This window comes from Chenopodium quinoa, unplaced genomic scaffold (assembly GCF_001683475.1).
Source record: "Chenopodium quinoa cultivar QQ74 unplaced genomic scaffold, ASM168347v1, whole genome shotgun sequence".
NCBI lineage: Eukaryota > Viridiplantae > Streptophyta > Magnoliopsida > Caryophyllales > Amaranthaceae > Chenopodium > Chenopodium quinoa.
Window position 1 is genome coordinate 2,945,992 of NW_018742684.1, and position 24,483 is coordinate 2,970,474.

Genomic DNA, 24,483 nt, shown 5'->3' on the forward strand with positions numbered 1-24,483 from the left:
ACGGCTCAATCACTTAATTAAGCAAGCAAAGCATATTCCTTAAATTTTGCTTAGATTTTGCACATTCAACCAACTTTACCACTTAGTTTTCCACACTTTGCACAATAATTAATGAGATAATCATCCCCAATTATTATACACATTAAGAATTTAATGATATTATAATAATTTGTTTTATCTATATAAACATAATTTAGGCTAATACAATATCAGGGGATGTCATTTACCCTGCAGAATTTATTGCCAAATGCCTGAAATGTATCCCAACTTCTAAATCATTTTGTTATATCAGGTACATAAATATCCCCTTCTATCTGTTCTTTTCTATCCTTTGATTATTTGTTCATAATCTAAGACAGAATATGTTTAGTGTGTACTATCTATCAACTTTAGTTCCTATCTTGTTCAGATTCTACTACATAGCAGTGGGTTGTTACTATGTCGCGGTAAGCTCTAGTTATAATTATGCAATTGTAATCCATGGCAATTGATGAGCACGCGATCTGGTCTTTTGCTAAAGTATGATCATAATTTAGACTTGATCATAAATTATCTAGTTACATGTATGTGCATTATAAAGGCTTTGAATTCTTCTTTAGGAGATTATACATTTGTATTCTAAAACTGTACTTGCCTGAAATATGGCTAGCTGTATGTATGGGAGAAAGGGAAATTGTAGGGTGATCAAGAATTCTCCTCATATCGATTGAGACGTGGTCTCAACTCATCTCTTTGGAGTTTGGATCATCCTAACATGTATTATAATGTCTAATATATACTATATATATATATACTATTTACTTCAGAAATGTTGCATGAGATGTGATTTTTGCTTTGTTTTCGCATTGAATTGAAAGAAAAGGTGAAGAATAGACATTGAACAGTCTCCACATAAACGACATAATTCATCACAGATTCCAAATTTGTTGAGCTTTTGCTTGATATTATTATTAAGTTATTAACTGTGTTTGTGCAGACCAACCAGAATATGCACGATCAAAGTAGGGACGCAAGTGTTAAGCTATGCTTGCATGTTTTGCATCTAACTATTTTTTTAATTTGGGATTTGTAATTTTATACTTCGTATAAGGTGTTGGGTAAGTAGAGTTTTTTTTTTTTTTTTTTTTGGGAATTTTGACAATTACCACCTTCTGTTATGTCCATTTTAGCAATTACCACCTTCTATTTTTTTTTTTTTGAAAATTACCACCTTCTATTTTCAAAAACATCAAAAGTTACCACCTTCTTGCCCCTCAACTACTACGTAACGTCATTTTGGGTCCATATATTCTTTCCATTCCCTCCCTATTTCCCTCACATTTCTCATTCCTATGTGGATTCTCATCTCCCCTTTCACTTTTTTTCCCCCAAACCACCAATAATTGTTCATCAATTTTGATTTGGAGGAGTGAACTGAAGTGTTTTTGATTGTTTGGGGAAAAAAAGTGAAAGGGGGGATGAGAATCGAGTTAAGAATGAGAAATGTGAGGGAAATAGGGAGGAAAGGGAAAGAATGAGCCCAAAATGACGTCATGTGGTAGTTGAGAGGCAAGAAGGTGGTAACTTTTGATGTTTTTGAAAATAGAATGTGGTAATTTTAAAAAATAAAAATAAAAAAAATAGAAGGTGGTAATTGCTAAAATGGACATAACAGAAGATGGTAATTGTCAAAATTTCCTTATTATTTTTTTTAACAGGAGTAGAACATAGCATAAGATTTTAGACAAAACCCCACCTTCCAACTTTTTAAGGCTCCAAGGGATGCAAGGACAACACAATATTGTGTTGACAGAGACCGGATAACATTTCAATGCACGTAATATATGCTTTGTAAAAAGTTTATTATCGAACCTTTAGAAAAATGAAAATTTAGATTAGTATCATGTCAAAAAATTTTGGATATAGAGAAATGACAAATAATTAAGATTGCTCTTCTGAATCAATCAACACAATCTCAATGCATTACTCTTAGCGCGTACCTTAAAGCGTTGCATCGCTTTGTAGGCTTGCAATGAAAGGAATTAAAGTTGAGATAATGAACTTAAGGCCAATCACCTGTTATAAAAAAAAATGGAATATAAAAGAAACATTTATTTTTCTCCTCCATTTCACAACTGTAATCGTATTTGTTGAGTATTCCAATTATATTCAAGTTCGCATCATTGTTCTCAAATAAGAAAAATACATGTATGTAATCTTGTACAGTCACACCATTAAAAGAGTAATTTCTAATATGTTACATACAATCCAGATTCATGGTAAGTCTTTCAAAAACATCTTGACTAGATGAACAAAGATTATTCTGGATAGAATTTCAAGTTTTGGGTCAACTCCACTGTCTTAATTGCTACTGTATTTCAATTTTCTTAATTAGCTATTTCGTCTCCCTTTTTCGCTTATTGTTCGAGAGAAGGAACAATATCATCTTCTTTATGTTATCAGAGACAGTAAGTAGCATGACCAGTCTGTCCACGACTAACCCCCAGCAAACAAATGGAGTAAGCTCGTATTTAAGATAATTAATTCAATATAATTTTTTTTTATAACCAATAAATAAGTTAGGCCATCAAAACAAATAATTGATGTGTCGTTGAAATCGAGATTGAATATCATATTATAAATTGTAATAAATAAAATTGTTGAATTATTAAAATCTTATTTGTTGTATTTATTTTGACACTTTATTTGCGGATTTAAAATTTGTGTTTACATATATTGATTTGATGTATTGAAAAGGATGTTCACATTTTTGATATTATTTCCATAACTTGTGTAATCTTTAAGTATTATTGTTGAAATAAAATGAAATAAATTATATTAAAATTATTTATGCATTAACAAATTACGTGATATTATTTATAAAATAAAAATTATTTATTGCTACATAAATATTATATTGTATATAGTTAACTCATATATATAATAATTCACACAATATTGAATTATTTACAAATAGTTAACCTAATCATGATTGAAAGAACCACCAACATTTGTAAATGAAGTATTATGGTAGGAGATTTGCTAAACATGCATGCTATTAATTCATGATATTTATGGCCAAGTATTTGTACATTATCAAGCGTGTTTTGAGACAAAACTATGTAGTAATTTTGCAACAACATATCAGATCATGGGGATGAAAAATACTAATTTCTAAATTGTAAATTAAACATATTGTTCCAACACATAATGCCAACAATATATGATTGTTTTTTTTTAATTATTTGTTATGTTGTCTAAACCAACAATCGGAGGTTTAATTCTTAAGGTTTTGAACTTATATTGAAAAATAAATAAATAAATAAAATAATTTGACTTTATTTATACAAACCCTAACAATATTGTAAAAATTATGGCATTAAAAAAAAAAGCCTTACACGGTTCTAAATTTGCTTGGATTACTCGAGATAAATACAAGATAAGTACAATGCTCAAATACAATATACGTTGTACAAATGAAGGGGTGATTATTTATACACTTCCTTGCTAAGTGCTGAAGTGCATGGAAACTTTAATGTGCTAGAAATTTCTAATCTTTTTAGTAAGAAAGTTCTAGTGTTATAGACACTAGCCTCCTACAAGCTTTTACGTACACATTATTTTTTTTATATTGTAAATAGGACTTTTTAATCCAGTATTTATGGATTAAATTTAAGCTTATTAAGAAACGTAACACTAAATGAGCTAACACTTTTGGTTTCCACGTAGAAAATTAATATACAACCCTTATATGTGTGGATAAACTAATAGAAGTGATAAACTTATATTTCGTAAATAAAATTAATAAAAATTAGAATGATCTTGAGGGGTATGTTATGATAAAGGCATGAATTAGTACAACCTAAAATCCATACCCGTCTCACAACCTATAGGCCTATAGCGGGTACTAATAATATATAATCTCCATCTACACGACGTCACGAACACACCCATCATTCACCAAACCTTCACCATCCTCGTCTAAACTGGGCGGATCTCCATTAAAATTTAAATTTCCACTGCACCATGTCATTAGACCTACCATCACACAATATGACACCCTTTGAAAAGTCTCAACTATATGGACGAAAAATTGATGATAAAGGCTTATTTCATGATCTAAAGGAAAAATTAATGTAAACAATTGACTTCCTCCAAAAAGTCCTAATTATAGATTAACTGAGGTGGTCTTCCCCTTCTCAACTGAACTCAGTCATCCATTATTTTGGAATTGAAGTTGACAGAGGAGGACTTCGCAATAATTTATACTGCTAAAATAGTCTTTTTATTATGATGACTTCATCATATCATAAACACAACACAATTTTATCTACATAAAATCATAAATAATATGCTACTACGCAATTATTTTTTTTTTATCTAAAAACAAAATCTTTGAGCATCAAGATTAAAGAACAGCATGAATTAGCTAAGAATGAAAATTAAGACAATCAATTATTCAAATTGTGGACATTGTCTTTTGCCTTGATGAAGAAGGATTCAGTTATAGTATTTAAAAAGCAGAGCTGCAGACTTTCTTATTCGAGCCTTTTCGAGTTCTGAAAATGTCTCAAACAGTGAATGCCAATTCAACTACTCTATCAACCACCACAAATAAATCAGCTGAAACTATTGCACACGATCAAGATTTACTAGGTGAAGTGTCCGTTCGCTCGTCTGTGAAACTACTCATCAGCTTTAGAAAGGCATCAACTCTATGGCGCTTATGGTTCTCGAGTTTATATTTTGTATCAAGGTACAATCATCTTCATCCACCCTCACTTTCTGGCCTCTTATTAGTCCCAAAATATCGAACTAAGAAAGATGATCAAATCGAGTATATCTGCCTTGGTGATCAAAATGAATCAATTACCCCGGTTTTTCCCTTTGAAGATATGACTAATGTCACACTACTACAATCTTGTAATGGATTGTTGCTCTGTTGCAAAGGGGAAAAATATTATGTTTTCAATCCTTCAATCAAAGAAAAGAAACTCCTTCCTATTGATTTTTCTCCTGTAAGCCCTGTATATTACAGTCTCGTGTTCGAACCTTCGATTTCACCACACTACAAGATCATTGGCCTTACAAAAACAAGGAAAAATTCAAATTCTATGTACAAGATCTTTATCTATTCATCGGAATCAAACCTTTGGTCACCCTCCAAAGCACCTGAATTCTCTGCTCCTGGTGATATAGACTTCACGAGTGGGATATACTGCAATGGCTCAGTCCATTGGACTAAAAGGGTGAAGAGGGGCTTATACTTCGACATAGAGAAGGAGACGATAAATGATATGCCAGAGAATCCTAGACAAGAACAATGTAGTTGTGAGTACTTTGGCCACTCTAAAGGGTACTTGTATTGTTTGTTTACCATGGAAGGTTTGCACCACTACGAGCTTTTCGAGATGAAGAAAGATTATTCAGCATGGGATTTCAAATGTAAGATTGAGCTCAATGAATTAGCCTTGCATTTTCCGAAGATGTCCATGAAGACTTACCCTCGAGACCCTCATTTTATGTACCAATGTCACGTGCTATCAGTTTTCCGCGGTCATAATGGGGAATTTGAGGAGATTATTATGTCCATTCCTGGTGAAGTTATAGCCTATAACTGTAAGGAAAAGACTTCCAGGAAAATATACAAATCAAGAAAAAGTGAAAAAGAGAAGAAAGTATGGTATGGTATTTATCAAGTTTATGACTTTGTTGAGAGCATTTCCCCTGTTTCTTTTTTAACAACTTAATTTCTATTGTATTAGTTGTATATATGTAGTCTAAACACTTGACTACTTCAATTGTATAATTGTATATACAGATTTATGCTGTTTGTCTGATATGTTCTGACAAATTGAAATTCTTTGTATAAATACATGTGAAATAAAGTTACTGTACAGATTTCATAGTGAATTTCCTCTTCCTTACTCAAAATCAAATCTTCATTTTTTTTTTTTTTGCTTCATTCCTATTTCCTAACTTAAACCCCTTCCTATAAATCTTCCTTTTAAAAATTTGTCACGATACACGAATTTTAAGAAAACAAACAAGAGTTGGGTAAAAAATGGTCAAATTTCAAAGTAGTATACACGAAAATAATTATGACACGGAGATGGTAACCTCTTTATTTACAAACTGTAATAATGTTAATAAAAGACAGGTCTACTTTAAGTTAAATACAAAGTCTACACATTTCAAACAACAAAGCCTTCACACTTATTTACAAAGTCTACATGGATTCATAGAGTATGCCTTGAATTGGTCCTCATTGTTAAAGAGGAGAAATGGTTTCATAATATTCGTAGGCAGAGTAAACTCTATACCATACACGCCTCTCTTGAGCACGAACCTTCAAGTCACAAACTTTCCACGAAGTTTTCATCTTGTGATTGTAGGCAATAACCTCACCGGGGATTGAGAGCAAAACCTTATAATGACTATTATTATTTTGTCCTCGAAAAACTGATAACACATCACACTCATAGCTCGAGTCCATAATATAGCCACCAAGAGACCTACGAGCCATGCTTGGAAATTTGCGCGCCAATGCACCAAGATCGATCCTAAATTTGAACAGCCATCTTGAGTAATCTTTGTTCATCTCGAATATTTCAAAATGTCGTAGGCTAGGAGATGTAACAACATATTGTAAAAAGCCTTGTGAATGGCCAAAGTGCTCGTATATGCATTGATGAGGAAGATCATGCTCTTTCGTTGGTAATTCAGGCAATGATTTGAGGCATTTAGTATCGATATTGAAAAACAATCCCTTAGATTTAGAGCCCTTAATCCAATGAATGTTACCATTGCAATAAACCGCGTGACCAAAATCTATTCCCTCAGGCGCGACAAAGAGCTCATTGTGAGGCATCCATAGACCAGTTATTGATTCATAAATTGAAATTTGGCATAGACCTTGATGTTCATCAAGTATTTGAACACAAATAACATTGTAAGAACGCGATCTTAAAGGATCATAAGCTAATGAGAGCTCGAAATGATATACCTTCATGAAGGTATTCCTAGGGAGATCAACATATTGTCGCGTTGTGGGATTGCATACATGATATGTTGTTATGTGTTGTTTGCCAAAATAATTTCTTGAACAAAGCAATAACCCATTGCAAGATTGTAAAATCTTGAAACCTTGGGTGGTAAGAAAGCTTATCAACGGTCCATTTGGGTGGTGATCATGATCATATTGACCTAGAGAAAGATATTCGATTTCAGGGTTGTAACCGATAATTGTAGGAACCAAGAAAAGGCCAGAGAAAGAAGGGGGGTGAAGGAGGGAATAACGACGTTCGAAATATGGATTTGAGATCATAGAAAGAAATTTCTTGGATATACATTTGGACTTGACTAGAGATTTTGGAGATAAACTGAGTAATATTTCATCTGCTAAGTCTTGGTTACCAATAATGGCTTCAATTAGTGTTGAATCAGCTGATATTGTACATATTGATGCTGCTTTCTTCATTAGTATTTAGTAGTAATTTAATTTTGTATTATAATTGAATTTAGTCTTAATACAAGTTTGTTTATATAATGTGATACTATCAAAGTATGCTTCTTGTTGATTCATATAAAATTGATGTGAAGAATAATAAAAGTATATGCATTTATAATTTATTAAAATGATTACTTGTGTTTCAAGCTTGTTGGTTAAGACTATGTCCTTCAATTCGTAACATTGATTTACCAAGTAATATTAAGCATATTCAAAGACTTCACATAAAAGATTGCGTGAAGGCAATGAAAAGTCTCTTGCTAATACTACTTTACATAAGACCGTTCAAAGTCATGTAAGAGGTGATAAAAATTCGGTTAAGGTCGGGCCTTAACATCAAGTATCAAGCCATTGTCCGGTCAAAATGGGTTTTTTCAAGCTGGTTCGAGTTTTTAACTAAAAAAAAAATGTTTTTGGTTTGTCCAAACCCACCATTTTATCGGGCAGATCATAGTTAATCACCCCTAGTTGAAGCCTAATATTGGTGTATATAGGCCCTGTTCTTTTTGAGTTGTTATGCTTGCTTTATTTTGTCTTTCTGCCTTGATATGCTCTCATACTTTGCTGAAATCTGATCTGTTGTGCATTGTGTTGGAAACCTTGTTGTATTCTACTGAAATATGTCCTGCATGCTCTACTCTACTCTACTCTACTCTGTCGTGCTCTATTGCTAATATTCGCTCTGCTCCGCTAACTGCTGCTCTACATTGCCTAGTCAGGGCCTATCACGTTCTCTCATATGAGATTGTAGTGGTAGATGAGATTTAAACTTGTAAGCTTCTTGTCAAATTAATTGGCTCTTGAGTCCTATACATTAATAAAAGTGGATGAAATACATTAATTACAAGTAAAAAGTACAATTATAGACAAAATTTAGGGAGAGAAAGTGAAAAAAAATACAAGGCATGTGTAAAATTCAAGGGTAATTTAGGAAGTATAATGAATAAAGTTAAAAAAAAATGAGTGTATAATGATCTTAACATACTATCCTAAAATAATTTCAGAAACAACATTTGAGATCTCTAAACTAGGAAAAGAGAAACTACTCATGTAAGACAAAAATATATAGAAACGAAGGGAGTATTGTATACCGATTGCGATTGGTTGTTAAAAGCTGCCATATTTGTGGTGATTGGTAATTTCCATGCTGGATTATACTCGTATATATTGTTGGGCTTGCGATAATCCGCACTGTCTCAGGACTCTCAACCCATAAAAAGCATCAAGCATACACCAGAACAAAGAGCGCAGACGATAATCGTAGCAACTTTGACGATAGTATTCCACCATTCTACTCGCAAAGTAGCTAACTTTTTCCAGACTAATCAAACCCCCAATTTCTCCTTTCCTCTAATCATCTATTCTACTTCCAATTCTTAGATCTAGGGTTTCGCCCTCTAAACCCTAATTCAACTTAATCAAAATTCAATTGTAGTTCTTCACTCTAAGTTCAGACCCTTGAATTCATCGATTTGCACCGCGCGAACTCGAACTCATACGAGATTCGCGAGGTATGATTTTTTTTTGTTTTTTTTTTTGCATGTGTTTTTGATTTTTAGCCTTACTGTGGAATTCCTCAAATTAATTGAATTGATTTTTTTTTGGTTAGGGTTTGAGGTGAATTTGATATCTTTGAATTGTTGATTGATTTCATCTAACAAGCATTCAATCATGGAGGACGACTGGGGTAAGATTTTGATTATTATTCTTAAATTTGATTGTTATTATTATTACTATTCAGAATTGGTAGGTAGTGGGGTTCAGAGAAAAAGGATTTATTTTTTGAATATTTGAAAGTGGCTTACTAGATTATGGCAATAGTATTCGAAAGCTTGATATTGATATTTTCTGATATTTAGACATACAAGTTAATCCTAAAACTTAATAGCTCACTATATGTGTGAAAGTGATCGAAAGCTTGCGTCTTTTAAGGGTAAGAAATCGGGTGTCATCAATCTTTAGACATAGACTGTAATCCTTAAACTTAATAGCTCTCTATATCTGTTAAAATAATCAAAAGCTTGTGTCTTTTAAGGTTAAGAAATCGGGTGTCATCAATCTTTAGACATAGAAGTTAATCCTTAAACTTAATAGCTCTCTATATGTGTGAAAGTGATCGAAAGCTTGCTTCTTTTAAGGTTAAGAAAACCGGTGTCATCAATCTTTAGACATAGAAGGTAATCCTCAAACTTAATAGCTCACTATATGCGTGAAAGTTATCGAAAACTTGTGTCTTTAAGGGTAAGAATTCGGGTGTCATCAATCTTTAGACATAGAAGTTAATCCTTAAACTTAATAGCTCACTATAGGTGTGAAAGTAATCGAAATCTTGTGTCTTATAAGGGTAAGAAATCGGGTGTCATCAATCTTTAGACATAGAAGTGAATCCTTAAACTTAATAATTCACTATATGTGTGAAAGTAATCGAAAGCTTATGTCTTTTAAGTGTGAAAAATTCGGGTGTCAACATATCTTGCTATTTTACTTATTTGATAATCGTGATTCGATTTTATAGAATTATAGATACATGTTGCATAAAGTTTAATGGGAAGCCTGGGGGCTCAACTTTTGGGAATAAATTTTTTCTCTTCATCCTTATTTTGGTGAGGCAGTAATCGTTCTCATGTAGAGTCTCTGTTCGACAGAATCCTTGTGCATTGATTTTTTAGGAGAATAGAATTGTCAAAATTTGGATACTATACAAAGAGATCACATTTGCTGATGTTGGTCATGGTTTTTTATTTTTTGGATTCCTGACCTGTAATAAATCTATCCTATTGATTTAGAGAATGAGGACTTCACACCACAAGTTGCCAAAAAGGATATCCTGAAAAGTAGTTGGGATGATGAAGATGTTGATGATGATGACGTGAAGGAATCCTGGGAGGAGGAAGAGCAGGTATGTTTACAGTGGAGTTATTTTGTGCCAATGTTGAACAGTGTCTTCATCAATATATATTTTTTCTTATGATCTTCACCTGTAGATTTTTGTAAGTTATGGCCATTATGGGTATTGGTATTTGACCTTTGAACCTCAGATCTCTTTCAACTGTGATTTACTAGTTCATATTATTATATGATAGAATTTGACAATGACAAGTAGATTTTTTATAGCAATAAGTCTCACATGTCAATGTCTAATGTATGTTTTGAATCATTACATTTGATTAATACCCTTAAGTTCTACTCATGGTTTTTCTTTCTATGCTCTTTTGTTTTGTTTCTCAGGCACCTCCACCAGTTAAAGTACCTGAAAAGCCTGCCAAGAAAGCTGCTTCAAAGGAAACTGGGAAAAAAGGAAAAGATGTGGAAGAAACAGCGTTGGATCCTGTCACAGAGAAATTGCGTCAACAAAGGTTAGTTTCAGGATCATACCATCATGATAATTAATCAGAAACCTTTTTTATAACAACTTTTACTGGCTTGTAGGTTTGTTTTGTTCATCTGTTGCTTGCAGAACTATATCATTGTAGACACACTTAATAACCTTCTAATAAGAAAACCTTAGATTAAGGAAGTACTGGGGCTAGCATTGATTCCTTATTCATTAGTATGTTTATATCAATTAGCTTAAATTTCTCTGCTTGGTTGACCACTTTAACTTGATGGTTGGCATTTTGTTTTTTCTTTATTCTAATGGATCATCCATTCTTGTATAGTTGTATGCAAAAGATATTAATTTTTGTTCTGAAAGACAAAAGACTTCCAATGTGTTGTTTCATGCTTTCCACTGCTCAGGGTGCTATCTAAAATTAGGTTTTCCCAACTTTACTCATTGAGTTAGGCTAAATTTATGATTGCTTTAGAATTGGAATCATGAGTCTTCTTGATCAAGAATTGTTTATCAAAAAAATAATTTCCAATATTTATGGCTCGGTGTTACCTAGTAAATAGTCTGGAACTTAAAGTTATATCTTCCACTTTGCAAGTTGGTTTATTGTGCCAAGATCTGTAGTTTATTGTGTATCATTTGAATTGCTAATATCTGATTGGGCTAATTGGACCTTAGAATTTAAGTAACTTACGTAGCCTAGGTAGTAAATTACTGATAAATCACCTTTCCTTCTTACGGTATCACACTCTTTCCCACTCTTTGAAGTTCTAGAAGATGGGAAATCCATTTCTTCGGGGTTTTCGTGATGCTTTTTTTTTTAGTAAAAAATTTAGTTTAGCATGTGTATGCTACTAAGCTACTTACCTTGTCAGCTCTTTACTTCCATTTGTATTAATGAAATAACTACTTTGCCTCCCCCTGTACATATATCTCTTTAGCATCATTACAGCCCTACTTAATTGGGACTGCATAATGTGTAGGCTCCTTTCAACCTGAAGATAGTGATGCAGTTCGCTATATTTTTGAGATTGTAATTTCAGTTAGCTTTTGTTTTTTGTTGCAGGCTTGTGGAAGAAGCAGATTACAAGGCCACAACAGAGCTATTCGCTAGAAAGGGTGATGACAAGACTTTAGACAACTTCATACCAAAATCTGAAAGTGACTTTTTAGAATACGCTGAGCTGATTTCTCATAAGCTTCGTCCATATGAGGTGTGATCTCATCAGCTCCATTTGTTTCCTTTTCTCTGTACTTTTTAGTTATATCTTCTCGTTGACAGATATGACAATGCAGGAATGTATTACTAAAGGTTTACTTCTTTCTCAATGCAGAAGAGTTTCCATTATATTGGGCTACTGAAGGCAGTGATGAGGCTGTCAACAACTTCTTTAAAAGCTGCAGATGCAAAGGAAGTTGCCTCCTCTGTTACAGCAATTGCAAATGAAAAGCTGAAGGCAGAAAAAGAGGCCAATGCTGGTAAAAAGAAAACAGGTATGCTTCTGTGTAAGACCTGTGTTGGTAAAGTTTGCGACCTATTGCTTTATACCTGGTTTTTGTCCCTTTTTTTCGTAGGGTGGTGGGGGGTAAAGTTTGGCTGCCTATACCTGTTTTGATTATCAAGTAATATGTTAAGTAGAAGTATCATTCCCTCCCTGCCTTCTACCTGGAATACGGGTCGGGTGTAGAAAGGATTGTAAAGATGACTCTTCACTTTAAAAATACTGTCTTTACTATCAGTAGTTTTTCGTCTTTTTATGACATCAACTAGCTAACTTTGGAACAAGTCTTGTACTATTTGTTTACTACATTGCTTATTAGTCAGCAAAGTGAAAGCTTAAACCAGCATATATTCACCAAATGGCTAGTTGTGTGTGTAATGAAAATACAATAATAGTCTTAGTTTTAAAAAGCGCACCTTAGGTGCGCCTAAGCGCAGTGAGGCTCAAGAGTTGGTGCCTTAGTTCTTTGAGGTTCAAAGACCTACAAAAGGCGCGCGCCTTTGTGCTTTTTTCTAGGCTTCTTCTTGAGCCTTATTTTGCACTTCATGTTTTAAAGCATCAATATCTATTGTGTTAGTTTATTTTTCCTAAAGTATACCACAAGACTTTGTTATGGGCAGGTTTTCTTCAATTCTAGTGGAGAGAGAAATTCCATTCATATAATTCAATTTGAAGATCCCTTGTTACTGATCACCTGGCCCTTTCACCTTTTCTCATAATTTCATTTTTACACTTATTTAATAGAAACTATTAATTCTTTTCTATATGAATAATGTGCGCCTCACCTACAAAAGGCGAGTGCCTTGCGCCTAGGCTCCAAGGACTTGGTGCACCTTGCGCCCTTAAAACTAAGATAAGAGTCCAATGTGGGGTTGATCTTGGTTTCTGATTGAATTAAAGTACTCTAAACAAGTGGTATGAGATGAGTTTTGTAAATTCTTATTTATGAACAGTAGATGATTTTTAAATTTTTAGATTCCATCAAACTTAGAAGGCCAATTGACCATATTGGTATAAAAGTTAACACCCTTATGACAGATTGGTATAAAAGTTATTGTCGGCGACATATTGGTATAAAAATTAACATGTGGCGACATATTGGTATATAAGTCAACAAATTGCGACATTTACCCCTATTTTCTCGTCGGAGGATATGCGTATGATACACGCGCTTAATTTTAGTGCTAATAACTTTTATTTGACATTTTGTTTTTTGTACTTTTCTCTACGTTTTATATTAATTTAAAAAAATTATGAAGTAAAAATCCAAAAAAAATAAAAAAAAGTTGAAAGCCCAAAAGTGATGAGAAAGAAGATAGGGGAAAATGAATAGGAAAGCTTGAGCAAAGGGATATAAGCTTGAATGTATTGAGGGCGTTGGAGCTGTTGGTCATTGAAGCATCACAAGGGTAGGTTTTTTTTTTTTTAAAAAAACACTCATATATATATATTTTCTTATTATATTGTTGATTTACAAAGCTGTGGGTATAATACAAATGAAGTAATAATGAAAGTTAGCGTCTACTAGTAATTGGTTTTGAAATTAAATAACTAATATTGAGATTTTGTCTATTGTTTATTAGTTCTTTGGGGTTTTATCGTTTGATTGATTTATCAAAGTTATTGTATTGGAAGGGAAGAGGGAAAAATTATTATTTGGTGCTGAATAAGTATATTATGATAATAAATAAGATTGCAAAAGTAATTAAAACAAATTTATGAAGTATACAACACGCTCTTTCATCCGAAGAAAAAATAGGGGTAAATGTCACAATTTGTTAATTTATGTACCAATATGTCGCCACATGTTAATTTTTATACCAATATGTCGCCGGCAATAATTTATATACCAATATGTCATAAGGGTGTTAACTTATATACCAATATGGTCAATTGGCCAAACTTAGAAAGGTGTTGATTCTACTGTCTTTTAATAAATTTCTGATTTGATTCAAGCTTAATATTCAACATTAGCAGTCACTTCATACAAGCTTGAAACTTACTAAAGTCATGGAATGATATTGCATCACCTCTCTATGGAAAAATGTCTGAGTACGGAGTAATAAAGTTTTTTTTGACTTTTACTATAAAAAAATCACGAAATTGTTTTTTACCACCAAAACTTCTCAAATTTTTATTTTACCAACAAAATAATTCTATTTTTTTTTTCACCACTTGTCGATAAGAAAACCGTTAACTCTAACTGTTTTTAAAATAATTTTTCGATTTTCATGCTAAAAAAGTATTTTGGTCCTTTTGGGGGTCATTTTTGTACTTTGGTTCCTATATGAGGTCAGAATTGACAAAAATTATCGTAAATGCCTTGTTTTACGCAACTTAAGGTATTTTTAGTAGGCAAAACAAAACATTTACGATAATTTTTTGTTAATTCTGACCTCAAATTGGACCCAAAGCTGTGTGATGTATTTGTGTTTTCTAATGTATTTTACTATTTCCTGTTTTCTACAAGAAAAAGAACATGCCAAAGCTGTGTGATGTATTTGTGTTTTCGTCTATTCTCTAATATGCCCTCTTTATGGAACTTAGCATCAAATAACATGCATGCCTATTGTTTCAATTTTCTACCTTAGTTAAAATTGTGAAGCATCAATTTCTGCCTTGTCCTTATAGTTTGAAATCGAGAAGTGATTTCTGCTATGTCCTTATGGTTTGAAATTGAGAAGCATCAATTTCTGCTTTGTCCTTATAGTTTGAAATTGAGAAGCATCAGTTTCTGCTTTGTCCTTCTTTAAGGTGAATTAGCTTGGTTGGGCATACACATACCTTCATTTTTCTGGTGTTATGACTGGATGAGCAGGGAGTGTGAAACTATAAATATTGAGGTAGATCTCATTAGGTATTTTGGTGAAGACGGATTATCCTGTTTATTAGTTCAATAGTTCATTATGTAATGGACTACTACTTTCTTTGTGACCTTACTTACATGAAGTTCCAGTTATGTTCATAACAGATTTATTAATATAAAATATTCATAGAAGAGTAGGTTTTGTTTTCGAAAATCATATTCCTTATAACGGTTTACCAACATGTATATATTAGAATAAAAACTAATCTCTGCTGCTCAACAATTCACTTGCCTTTAACCTTTTCTTCTTTACAGTTGTATTCTGTCTACCCCACTTGTAGATAGACTCAATTGCCACAAGGAGAGCCCTCAAGGAATTTACCTATTAGTTGGGACCTTTTTTGGTTTTTTTTTTTTTTTTTTTTTAGCTGATGTATTTTCATATTTTCAAAATCCACATGTGTATCATCCTGCTGTGTACTATGCTTATCTGAACCATCATTTCTTTTCCATCTTACTGACATCGTGAGGAGCTTCCGTTGGATTAGTAGATTGAGTTAAGAACTAAGACTTGCTAAAAATGTTGGATATATGACCAAAGTTCTCGATATTTTGCCTCTTAACTTGTCTGCTGTAGCTTATTTGGCAATTATTAGGGTTTTTTTTGTTGTTCAAGTACTAGGCATCATTGCCTCAAAAAAAAAAAAAAAAAGTACTAGGCATCATGGTGAGATGTGAAATTGAGTAATGTAACTTGTGAGCTTTCTGGCTGGTGGTCTAAGGGTTTTGTTTATACTGAATCATGGTGATTTTTTTGTCCAATATAATCTTTTACACATTCTGTAGTCATCTTTGTGTTGCTCTTTTATTTAGGTTTGAATGCATATATAAGTTGTGCTAGCCGTATTATTTAAAATTGATTTACAATGATTTATGAGGACCAATTACCTATATATTAGATCCTGAGGATGCTCATGAATTACAACATGCTCTTTGAGTACAGTTGACTCCTGTGTTCTTGTATATACTCAGACAATGCTGTTTGTCTGATAATAATTTTAATTAGCATTAGAAAAGTAACAAAATCCACCTCTAAGTGCTTTAAGTTACCCTCTGTCGTCAAATTATCTAAGCAACTAGGGTTAAAGGCCCAACTTATGGATGTTTTGTAAACCTTTTTTTGGTTACTCAAATGGGTTTCTGCAGCTTGTGAAGAGATTTGGATACCCATAATATTGCTTGTCCACTGCTTTTTCAACATTTTGAAAATTTACATGTCCTGTCAGGAATTTTTTTATGAACATCTATTTGTTCTTCTTGCAGGCTTAAAGAAGAAGCAGCTTCTTGTTGATAAGCCTGATGATGATATAGCTGTTGGTGGTTATGATCCTGTTGATGATTATGATTTTATGTAAGCACATACAGATCCGTATATTCCAGCATTGAAATCGGATACTTTGATCACAAAAGTTCCAAGCGTCCTTTGCTTCCATGTGCAATCTTTGGGCCATAATTATGTTTTGGCCGAGTTGGGGAGAATAGATATCTATTAGAATGGCGTCAATTGCCAATTCAATTCACTTGGTTGCAAGTCTGTCTTGTCGGGAGTCAGTTTTTGTTTGCTTGCATAATTTTATAGCTTCAGTCTGAGTTCTGCAATTGATTGATTGTGCAAACCAGTATTTGATATTGCTTCCTAGATTCACAGTGCAAACCAGTTTTTGATGTTCTCTTAAAGAGTAACCATTTTTCAAACTAATTGTAATTTGGTTTATTTTTGACGTCTGTTTGAGTTTATTCACCTTTTCCAGAAGAACTAATGCTGGGAGAGGTAGTTTCAGAAGCTTTCTACTTGTGATTCAATTGTCCAACTCCACACTAACAGCTATTCTGTATGACTTTGAGTGGTTACTGTCGCCTATCTTTGTTGCATATTTTTTCGATGTCGCTTCAGAAAAAAACATTAAGAAATTTGAAACTACTACCCAACCTACGTTTAATTCTATATACCTCCCTAATAAACAACAGCTCAGTCTCTCCATGGTTGCCATTGTAGAGCATCTATATTTGAACTAGCATCCTCAATTACTCAGTGACAAGCATTTTCCAATGTACTACCAGATCTCACACAAGAAAAATTGTAAGCCATGTGACGGGTTAGACTAAAGCTAATAGTCGAGATATGTACAATAAAAGTTTGATAATAATAAGATATATAAATAGTGTAAAAGTCAAATTATTGTATTTTTTTCTGAATTGAAGAGAATAAAGATCAATTTAATCAATGACAATAACATCAACATAGTGAAATGATTGAATAGAACGGTAAGGACCTAAGTGGATAGGTTTGAAAGAATTATTACTTCCATCTCCTTTATCTCTTCCAATTTACATGTGCATCTTTTTTACCATGTATTTACTTTCATGATCATGAAGCAAAAATGATTCCTTTCACTACATCTTACTCAAACCTTTGTGTGAGTGTAAATCTACTTTAGCACTAACACTAAAAAAAGCCAAAAGTATGCAATTTGGACCCTAAAGCTTTGTCATGGTGGGCCAAGAACATAACAACAACAATCCAATGTCGTTTCATTCAGGTTTTAAAGTCAAGGTCAGATTTGACCATGAAAAGTGACTTTTAATTGGATGTCTTAAATCTCAACTCAGGTAGTCAGGTTTATGTTTTTCTCTCTCCTGTCACGTGAGTTACAGCCTGCTTAAGATGATTCCAGCCATGTTAAGCATTAACTGGTTTGAGTGTAGAAAGTTGATTTTTAAAGCTGATATTCTTTCCTTGTTATAAAGCCAAATGCCCAAATTTGAATTATTTTACATGATCACTGCATGCTCTAAAGTTGCATTTTTATTACACGCAAGATTATTGATGATCATTGCTCTTGTTACAAGAATATAGAGTAATCATCAGTCCATCACCACGTAGAAGCATTGTACTGAGACTTGTGTAATGTATGGGATGTTTATAATGTCGTACAAAAACAGAGAATTAAAAGATGAAAAGAATCAAATAAATCTTACTTTTAGTTGAAGATTTTAAATCTTAGGTAGGTATTTAGATTAATTGGTTATCTTTCATAAAAATTTATTAGTAAGATTACACTGATTTGTTATAGAGTATTAAAGATTGTAAGGCTCAAAGATAATTGGTGCTAACAAAATGGTAAGCCATGCATATGTACTGTTATACGAAGTACTCTATACAATTGTAGATGATACAACTTTTAAATCAAGTATAGGCTTTCTTTGGCAAGATTTATGTAAATGCATAAAGCTATCAAGTATCAACTTGTATGTATATCATGATCATCGACTATACGTTATTGAACCTATAAGATCATTATTCGTTCATCATACATCTTATAAACTTTCCATACATGTTTACCAACTATCCACGTTAATTTTTTTCATATTGTTCCAACCTCTTATCCTTGATTATATTCACGCTACACACACTTCCTAGCTAATTAGCTATTTCATTTATTCCTTTCTCACGTGTGTACTACACCCAAATTAAATGAAATAATATCATTATTAATTTCATGAATCCTTAATTAAAACAAAGCTAAGTTAAATGAAGCTCAAAATCGAACGTGGCAAACTGGCTGTGGTCCTAACTCATAAACTATGAAGCCAAACCGACATTTTTAAGATAACCAGGGAACAAAATAGAGGTAACTTAGTTTTAAAATATCGAGAGTTTTGTTGTGTAAATTGGCATACAACTTCGTTGGCAATTGCACGTTTGTGATTAGCTGCTACTGCAAAAACAATGAATAGGAAACATGCATCAATAAAGCATAGTGTATAATCACATTCTAGGAGTATTATATTAGTATCATCATATCATACAAATAATATGATTTGACGACCCAAAAGTAGTATTTCATCGCTTTTTTGGGTCCAACATCTCACTTACAAACTCATGATTATGCTTGTTGCAAATGTGTGTATGATGTATAAAGTGTAGCACTAGTACTAGTTTGCTGCTGTAATATACATCAACATTCAGTTTTGTCTACATTATTTGATATAACTATCTTAATTATGTTGTGATCTTATTTTTTAAAAAAATTGATAATGTACATCTTTAAAAGAGTGATGATTAAATTATACATGTAATAACTAGCTAATCCATCTCTCTTGATTACATGTATAACTGCTAATCTGCTACAAGTACATAGGTAGATCGTAGATGATTTGTGTTATCGTATATACTATATATACTACATACTAGTAGATGATTTGTGTTATTTGCTACATAGGTTGAGCAGCATACAATAACCTTAAGATTTTAACCTTTAGATTTCAACTCATCCAATAGAAAAAGACGACAACATTATACACCCTAATGCACTTGAAAATGATACTCAAGGTGTGAGATGAAATCTCATTTAAAATATCGTCCTCTAAATAAATAAACACGACAGTACATTATAGCTCGGACAAATTTAAATCGTAACATATTCCGTATACACTTTTAAGTGGTAACTGCAAGCTATGTGAATCTTACAACTATCACTTTGTCATAACTTCATTATTACCTGTCAAAATTAAAGCCAAGTAGATAGAGTAATCTAAATGTCTTCAAATTATTCTATTCAATTCCTTTGGTCAAAATAGTCCCTTAATTTTTAAGCCAACTAAAACATTTGTGCAATCTACTAAGCAAATTAACGCCAATTATAAAGCATGCTAGTATATTAATACTTGTACTAACCACCATGGGGCATCACACCAAGACCATCTTAAATAGTCAAAGGTTCATGAAACGGCTGATACACCCTACACAAGTTTACATACACATACACCCCCTTAATTTTTGGGGTTACCCAAAATATTAATACTTTTTTTTTTTGATAGGCAAAATATTAATATTTTATTAAACCTCACTAGCTCCAACCGAAAGTTTGCCTTTCTCTACGTCTTAATTCTCCCCCAACAATTGCAATAATCAACGGCCAATCTATAGTCAAAGAAATCAATATTAGAAAATAATTTTAGGTAGGCCAAATCTAATATCATTTCCAAATTTGAGAATCGTTTTTTTACTATGTATTCATAGAGAAAAATAATAGGTACATCTAAAGAAAACGTTTAACAAAAACTGTTAAATGAACAAAAATAAATATATCTTTAAGTACGCCTAATAATAGATACACCTAATTACACGTAAGAATTTTCGCCCACCAACTAAAATTATTGAAATTATTCAAGTATAATCTTTCAAATAAACCCAAAAATGGCAACTTATAATAATAAGGTTTGGGCTTAGATATGCGCGCTTAGATGCACGAGTGTAGTGGAGCATCCCCCCACTTTAACCGCATTATTTTCTTCTCCCTTGTTTGCTTCCTTATATTATTAATCCTTTTTATTGTTACAAAGCATACTTTAATTAATTATTCTATTATAATATCTCCTTCTTCCATTAAACCTCACTCATACTTCTTTTCCTCTCTTTTTTTTTATTTTTTTTATTTTTATTTTTATTTTGAATTATTGAAATAATATTATTTTTTATAGGATTTTGTCCTAGCTTTTTTGCCCTTTGTTTTACTTTTTGGTGTGGTATATATATGCATGTCTTACACAAGTGGACATATACTCAAATTTCAAGTGTTCTTGCTATCTAATTCTAAAAGGTTGGTATACAAAAGAAAAGCATCTATTTCTCTTAAATTACATGGGTTCCACTTAATTTTCTTCATTGTATAGGTGTTTTCCTTCTAATAATGTTAAGAAGATTTTTTTTTGGGTTTTGTTTTTGTTAGCAACTTATAATAGGTAGATTTTTTGCCAACAAAATATGCATCATTTTCTTCTACATGGGTACCTCTCATTTTCAAAATCGCGAAAAAAATCTACGTGAATTCCTTAAAATTTCGTACAATTTCTTTCTTTATTTGATAGTGCATCCTACCACTTAATCCACTCTCACTAAACTTTTGAAACCTTCAAAACTTAGTTATAAAATCTGACTTTTGGTATAGTTTCAAATGACATCTAATTAAATTGTATTTGAATTTTCTTTGACAGGAAACAAGCAAGCTGGCATAAGTAATTTCCCAGGAAATTCTTGATATTTTTCAACTAGAAATAACGTTAGAAAAAAAAATATGGAGAAAACAGGTCAAAATCTAAGTTGGAAGAAAAGCAAATTAAATGGTTTAGGCGAAGTAGAAGAAGAGCTAAAACAAGCAAAATCACTACCATTAGTTGTTCAACCACAAACACCGAAAGAGCCAATGGAATTCTTGTCAAGATCATGGAGTGTATCAGCTGAAGAAATTTCTAAGGCACTTGCTAATAAACACAAGCATTTTCTTCTTGATAAGCATCTCATTGACTCCCCCTCTTTCATCTCAGAACCATCTAGCTCACCTCCTCATATTGTAAGTATTCTTGTATCTTCATGTTGGATGTTAAACTTATTGTGTTGCTTTTGTTGTTGTTGTTGTTGTTGTTGTCGTTGTTGTCGTGTTTGGTGTTTCTCTAGTTGTTTCTTATGTTATACTACTAACAGTATGATGCTAATTTAAGTATTTTAGATCAGAAAACATGGTAGAAAACTAGAAATTAACACATTTAAGAGTTTGATGTGGATATTTCTGATATCATCAGAGGCTGAAAAATTTTGGGTTTTGAAAAAAGTAAATTTTAATGGCTTTTCCCTAATTATATTTCTTTTATACATTCTACTGCTACTTTCTGTCAGTGTTTTTCAATGTCCGTTTTGGTTTATTCAGAGAGGGCGGAAATTTTAAGATGTTAATCTTTTCTGTAACTAAAACTGAGCAGGTTGATAAGTCGAAGAGTAATCCTAACCACCGGCGAATGGGGGAATAGGAAAGTGGTTTCATCACCATAAGGACTCGAAATCAAATCTCAACTCGTTTAGGAAAAAGGACAGGGCAAGAGCAGAGAATGCTCATATGCACGCTGCGCTCTCAATTGCAGGCCTTGCAGCAGCACTTGCTGCTGTTGCGGCACCTGATGATTCCTCGTCAGTCTCCAAAATGAGCAGGGCAATTGCATCAGCTACTGAGCTCTTAGCATCCCATTGCATTGAGATTGCTGAGCAGGCAGGAGCTGATCATGATCGTGTTGCGTCAGCTGTCAGATCAGCTGTTGATATTCAGAGCCCTGGTGATCTGATGACTCTGACAGCAGCTGCTGCAACTGGTATAATTGTTAATTCTATTTCAAGTGATTGAATTATTGTAGATTATGTTCTGTTCAGCTATGATTTGGAATTTTTGTGATTAATTCAAGCCTTTTGTTCTTGGTCCTAATTGCAGCATTAAGAGCAGAAGCAGCATTAAGGTCAAGGTTGCCAAAAGATGCAAAGAGGAATGCTGCTATCAGTCCCTGCGATAAAGGGTTAAGCGATGCTAGTAGCGTTGATCCTTACCACAGTGAAACTGAAGAGCCGAAATTCCCCTGCATTGGTGAACTAATGCAGCACTCAAAGAAAGGTATGTCTTGGCTGAAAATTAAAATTTTAGCACTATTAATCTTTAATGGATAAAATTTGAATTAATTACTGGTTTAACCAGGTCTAATTAGCAAGATCATCTTCATTGACTAACATGAACTGATGGACATGTTGCCCATGAACTAATACTTAAATAAGTCTTAGTCGGCTACATGTCAACTTAGAGGGCTGGTGTAAATAATAATAATTCAGCACAATTTTTAATTGAAACATCATTCTGATTCAAACATGGATGACTACCCAAATCATTGAGATCATATTACAATTTTTATATAGGATTTTATAATATGATTAATTATCAATAGAAGAGACAGATCATAAGTTGGTATATCCAAATTCTGCTTAATATTAAAAATTGCGCGTTTTAATTTTCAGGTGGGTTAAGATGGAAGCAAGTCACAGTTTACATCAACAAAAAATCTCAGGTATAGACAATTTCCTGAAATGACAGCAGAATTGAGCATTTTCCATCAGTTTCTGACATTAACTCTGATAAACAGGTCATACTTAAATTAAAAAGCAAGCATGTAGGAGGTGCTTTCTCAAAGAAGGACAAATGTAAGCTTAATTATTACCTTCAATATCAAGATCTCTTCCAAACTAACAACTGTAATCATGTGTTAAAATGAGTTATTTTGTTGTAACAGGTCTAGTCTATGAAGTTTGTGATCAGATCTCAACATGGCCCTTCAGAAAAGAAAGGGAGAATTTAGAGGCTTATTTTGGACTTAAGACAGCACAAGGGTTTTTGGAGTTCAAGTGCAAGAACAAAGTCCACAAGCAGCAATGGGTTGATGGGATTCAAAGCATGCTAGATAAAGTATGTTGTATCGAAGACATTGACAGCTCGTTGCAGCGTATTAATGTCAAATAAGAATTCTTAGTCATTCTTAGTTGATTTCTTGTATGTGCATAAAGATCAGGGATTTTGGTAATATGATGGAAACTAATGTTACATATTACTGATAGAGAAAGGGGGAGGGGGGTTAAGGGTGGCATATTGTACTGAAATAACTGAAATGTACTTGGTACAGTACCAACAGCCACAGGCAATGTTCAAAGGAACTATGTAAAAATCAGTTATAAATGCTTTTTCTCAGATTAAGTTATTGTTGCATTGTCTACATATTCTTTCCTGCTTCAGCCGCCATACCATAAACTTAAGAAACCATCTCGCCATAAATGTTCTACTAACCTTTTTTTTATTCTTCATAACAATCAAGGGAAAAGGAAGGGGAGCCTGGAGAAAGGAAAGGAGCTAAGAAAATGGATGGTCTTGTAATGCTCTTCCAGATTTATTAGAAGTGGAAAGAAAATGGATTCCTCTAATGCCCTTCCAAACTTGTTGCCATTTATCTATACAAACAAAGAGATCCCCTTCCCTCTGTAGTCTCTTTTGTGACACACAACAACACCAGAGCTTTGATCACAAATATGGGGTCGATTGTTCAGACTTCAGACCAAGATGCCATCCACTCACTTGAATGTCTCTACTTGCCTCAACATTAACCAAATTCCAACGCACTAGTCTTAGAAACCTAAGTTTTCCAAGTCCTATTTTACACATTTTATCCTGTAATCTTTAATTTCCCTCAATTTCTTAGATGCTCATTTTTCTCTCATTCTTTCCATTCTCCAAGTGAATGCCTTGTGCTGTTGGTATCAGAAATGTCCAAATCCCTGTAGCCAGTTCTCCATCTGAATACATGTATTTACTACTCTGACCCTACTGTGGTTCTCTTCAATTTTGATATATCTGAATGAATAGCAGTCCTAACCTTAGCTTATCTTATCTTATCTCCTAACATACGCATTTAGGCCACAATCATCATCCTAACC

The 24,483-nt window shown here is 33.0% G+C and overlaps 3 protein-coding genes, 1 long non-coding RNA gene and 1 pseudogene across 4 annotated transcripts; 4 read left to right on the forward strand and 1 right to left on the reverse strand.

The window, feature by feature from the left end:
* The first annotated feature begins 77 nt into the window (after positions 1 to 77).
* LOC110722809 lies at positions 78 to 821 on the forward strand. The gene is made up of 2 exons (XR_002511640.1): positions 78 to 292; positions 410 to 821. It is a non-coding gene; the product is annotated as an uncharacterized LOC110722809 (long non-coding RNA).
* A 3,723-nt stretch (positions 822 to 4,544) lies between these two features.
* On the forward strand, positions 4,545 to 5,729 carry LOC110722536 (F-box protein At5g07610-like). Its single transcript, XM_021901805.1, has one exon. The coding sequence runs from the start codon at positions 4,545 to 4,547 to the stop codon at positions 5,727 to 5,729; it is 1,185 nt and encodes a 394-aa protein (XP_021757497.1).
* Positions 5,730 to 6,250: 521 nt separating this feature from the next.
* LOC110722537 (F-box protein At5g07610-like) lies at positions 6,251 to 7,459 on the reverse strand. Its single transcript, XM_021901806.1, has one exon. The coding sequence runs from the start codon at positions 7,457 to 7,459 to the stop codon at positions 6,251 to 6,253; it is 1,209 nt and encodes a 402-aa protein (XP_021757498.1).
* A 1,201-nt stretch (positions 7,460 to 8,660) lies between these two features.
* Positions 8,661 to 17,023, forward strand: LOC110722811 (eukaryotic translation initiation factor 3 subunit J-A-like). Its single transcript, XM_021902109.1, has 7 exons — positions 8,661 to 9,000; positions 9,099 to 9,176; positions 10,276 to 10,388; positions 10,718 to 10,845; positions 11,887 to 12,034; positions 12,155 to 12,314; positions 16,452 to 17,023. The coding sequence occupies exons 2-7, from the start codon at positions 9,161 to 9,163 to the stop codon at positions 16,541 to 16,543; spliced, it is 657 nt and encodes a 218-aa protein (XP_021757801.1). The 5' UTR covers positions 8,661 to 9,000; positions 9,099 to 9,160; the 3' UTR covers positions 16,544 to 17,023.
* A 3,774-nt stretch (positions 17,024 to 20,797) lies between these two features.
* LOC110722539 lies at positions 20,798 to 23,749 on the forward strand (annotated as a pseudogene).
* The last annotated feature ends 734 nt before the right edge of the window (positions 23,750 to 24,483 follow it).

Bases quoted from the DNA above. Each gene is read 5' to 3' on its own strand.
- LOC110722536 (XM_021901805.1), top strand. From the start codon at position 4,545: ATGTCTCAAACAGTGAATGCCAATTCAACTACTCTATCAACCACCACA.
- LOC110722537 (XM_021901806.1), bottom strand. From the start codon at position 7,459: ATGAAGAAAGCAGCATCAATATGTACAATATCAGCTGATTCAACACTA.
- LOC110722811 (XM_021902109.1), top strand. The intron at 10,389-10,717 runs GTATGTTTACAG...TTTGTTTCTCAG, and splicing joins CCTGGGAGGAGGAAGAGCAG to GCACCTCCACCAGTTAAAGT. The intron at 12,315-16,451 runs GTATGCTTCTGT...TTCTTCTTGCAG, and splicing joins TGCTGGTAAAAAGAAAACAG to GCTTAAAGAAGAAGCAGCTT.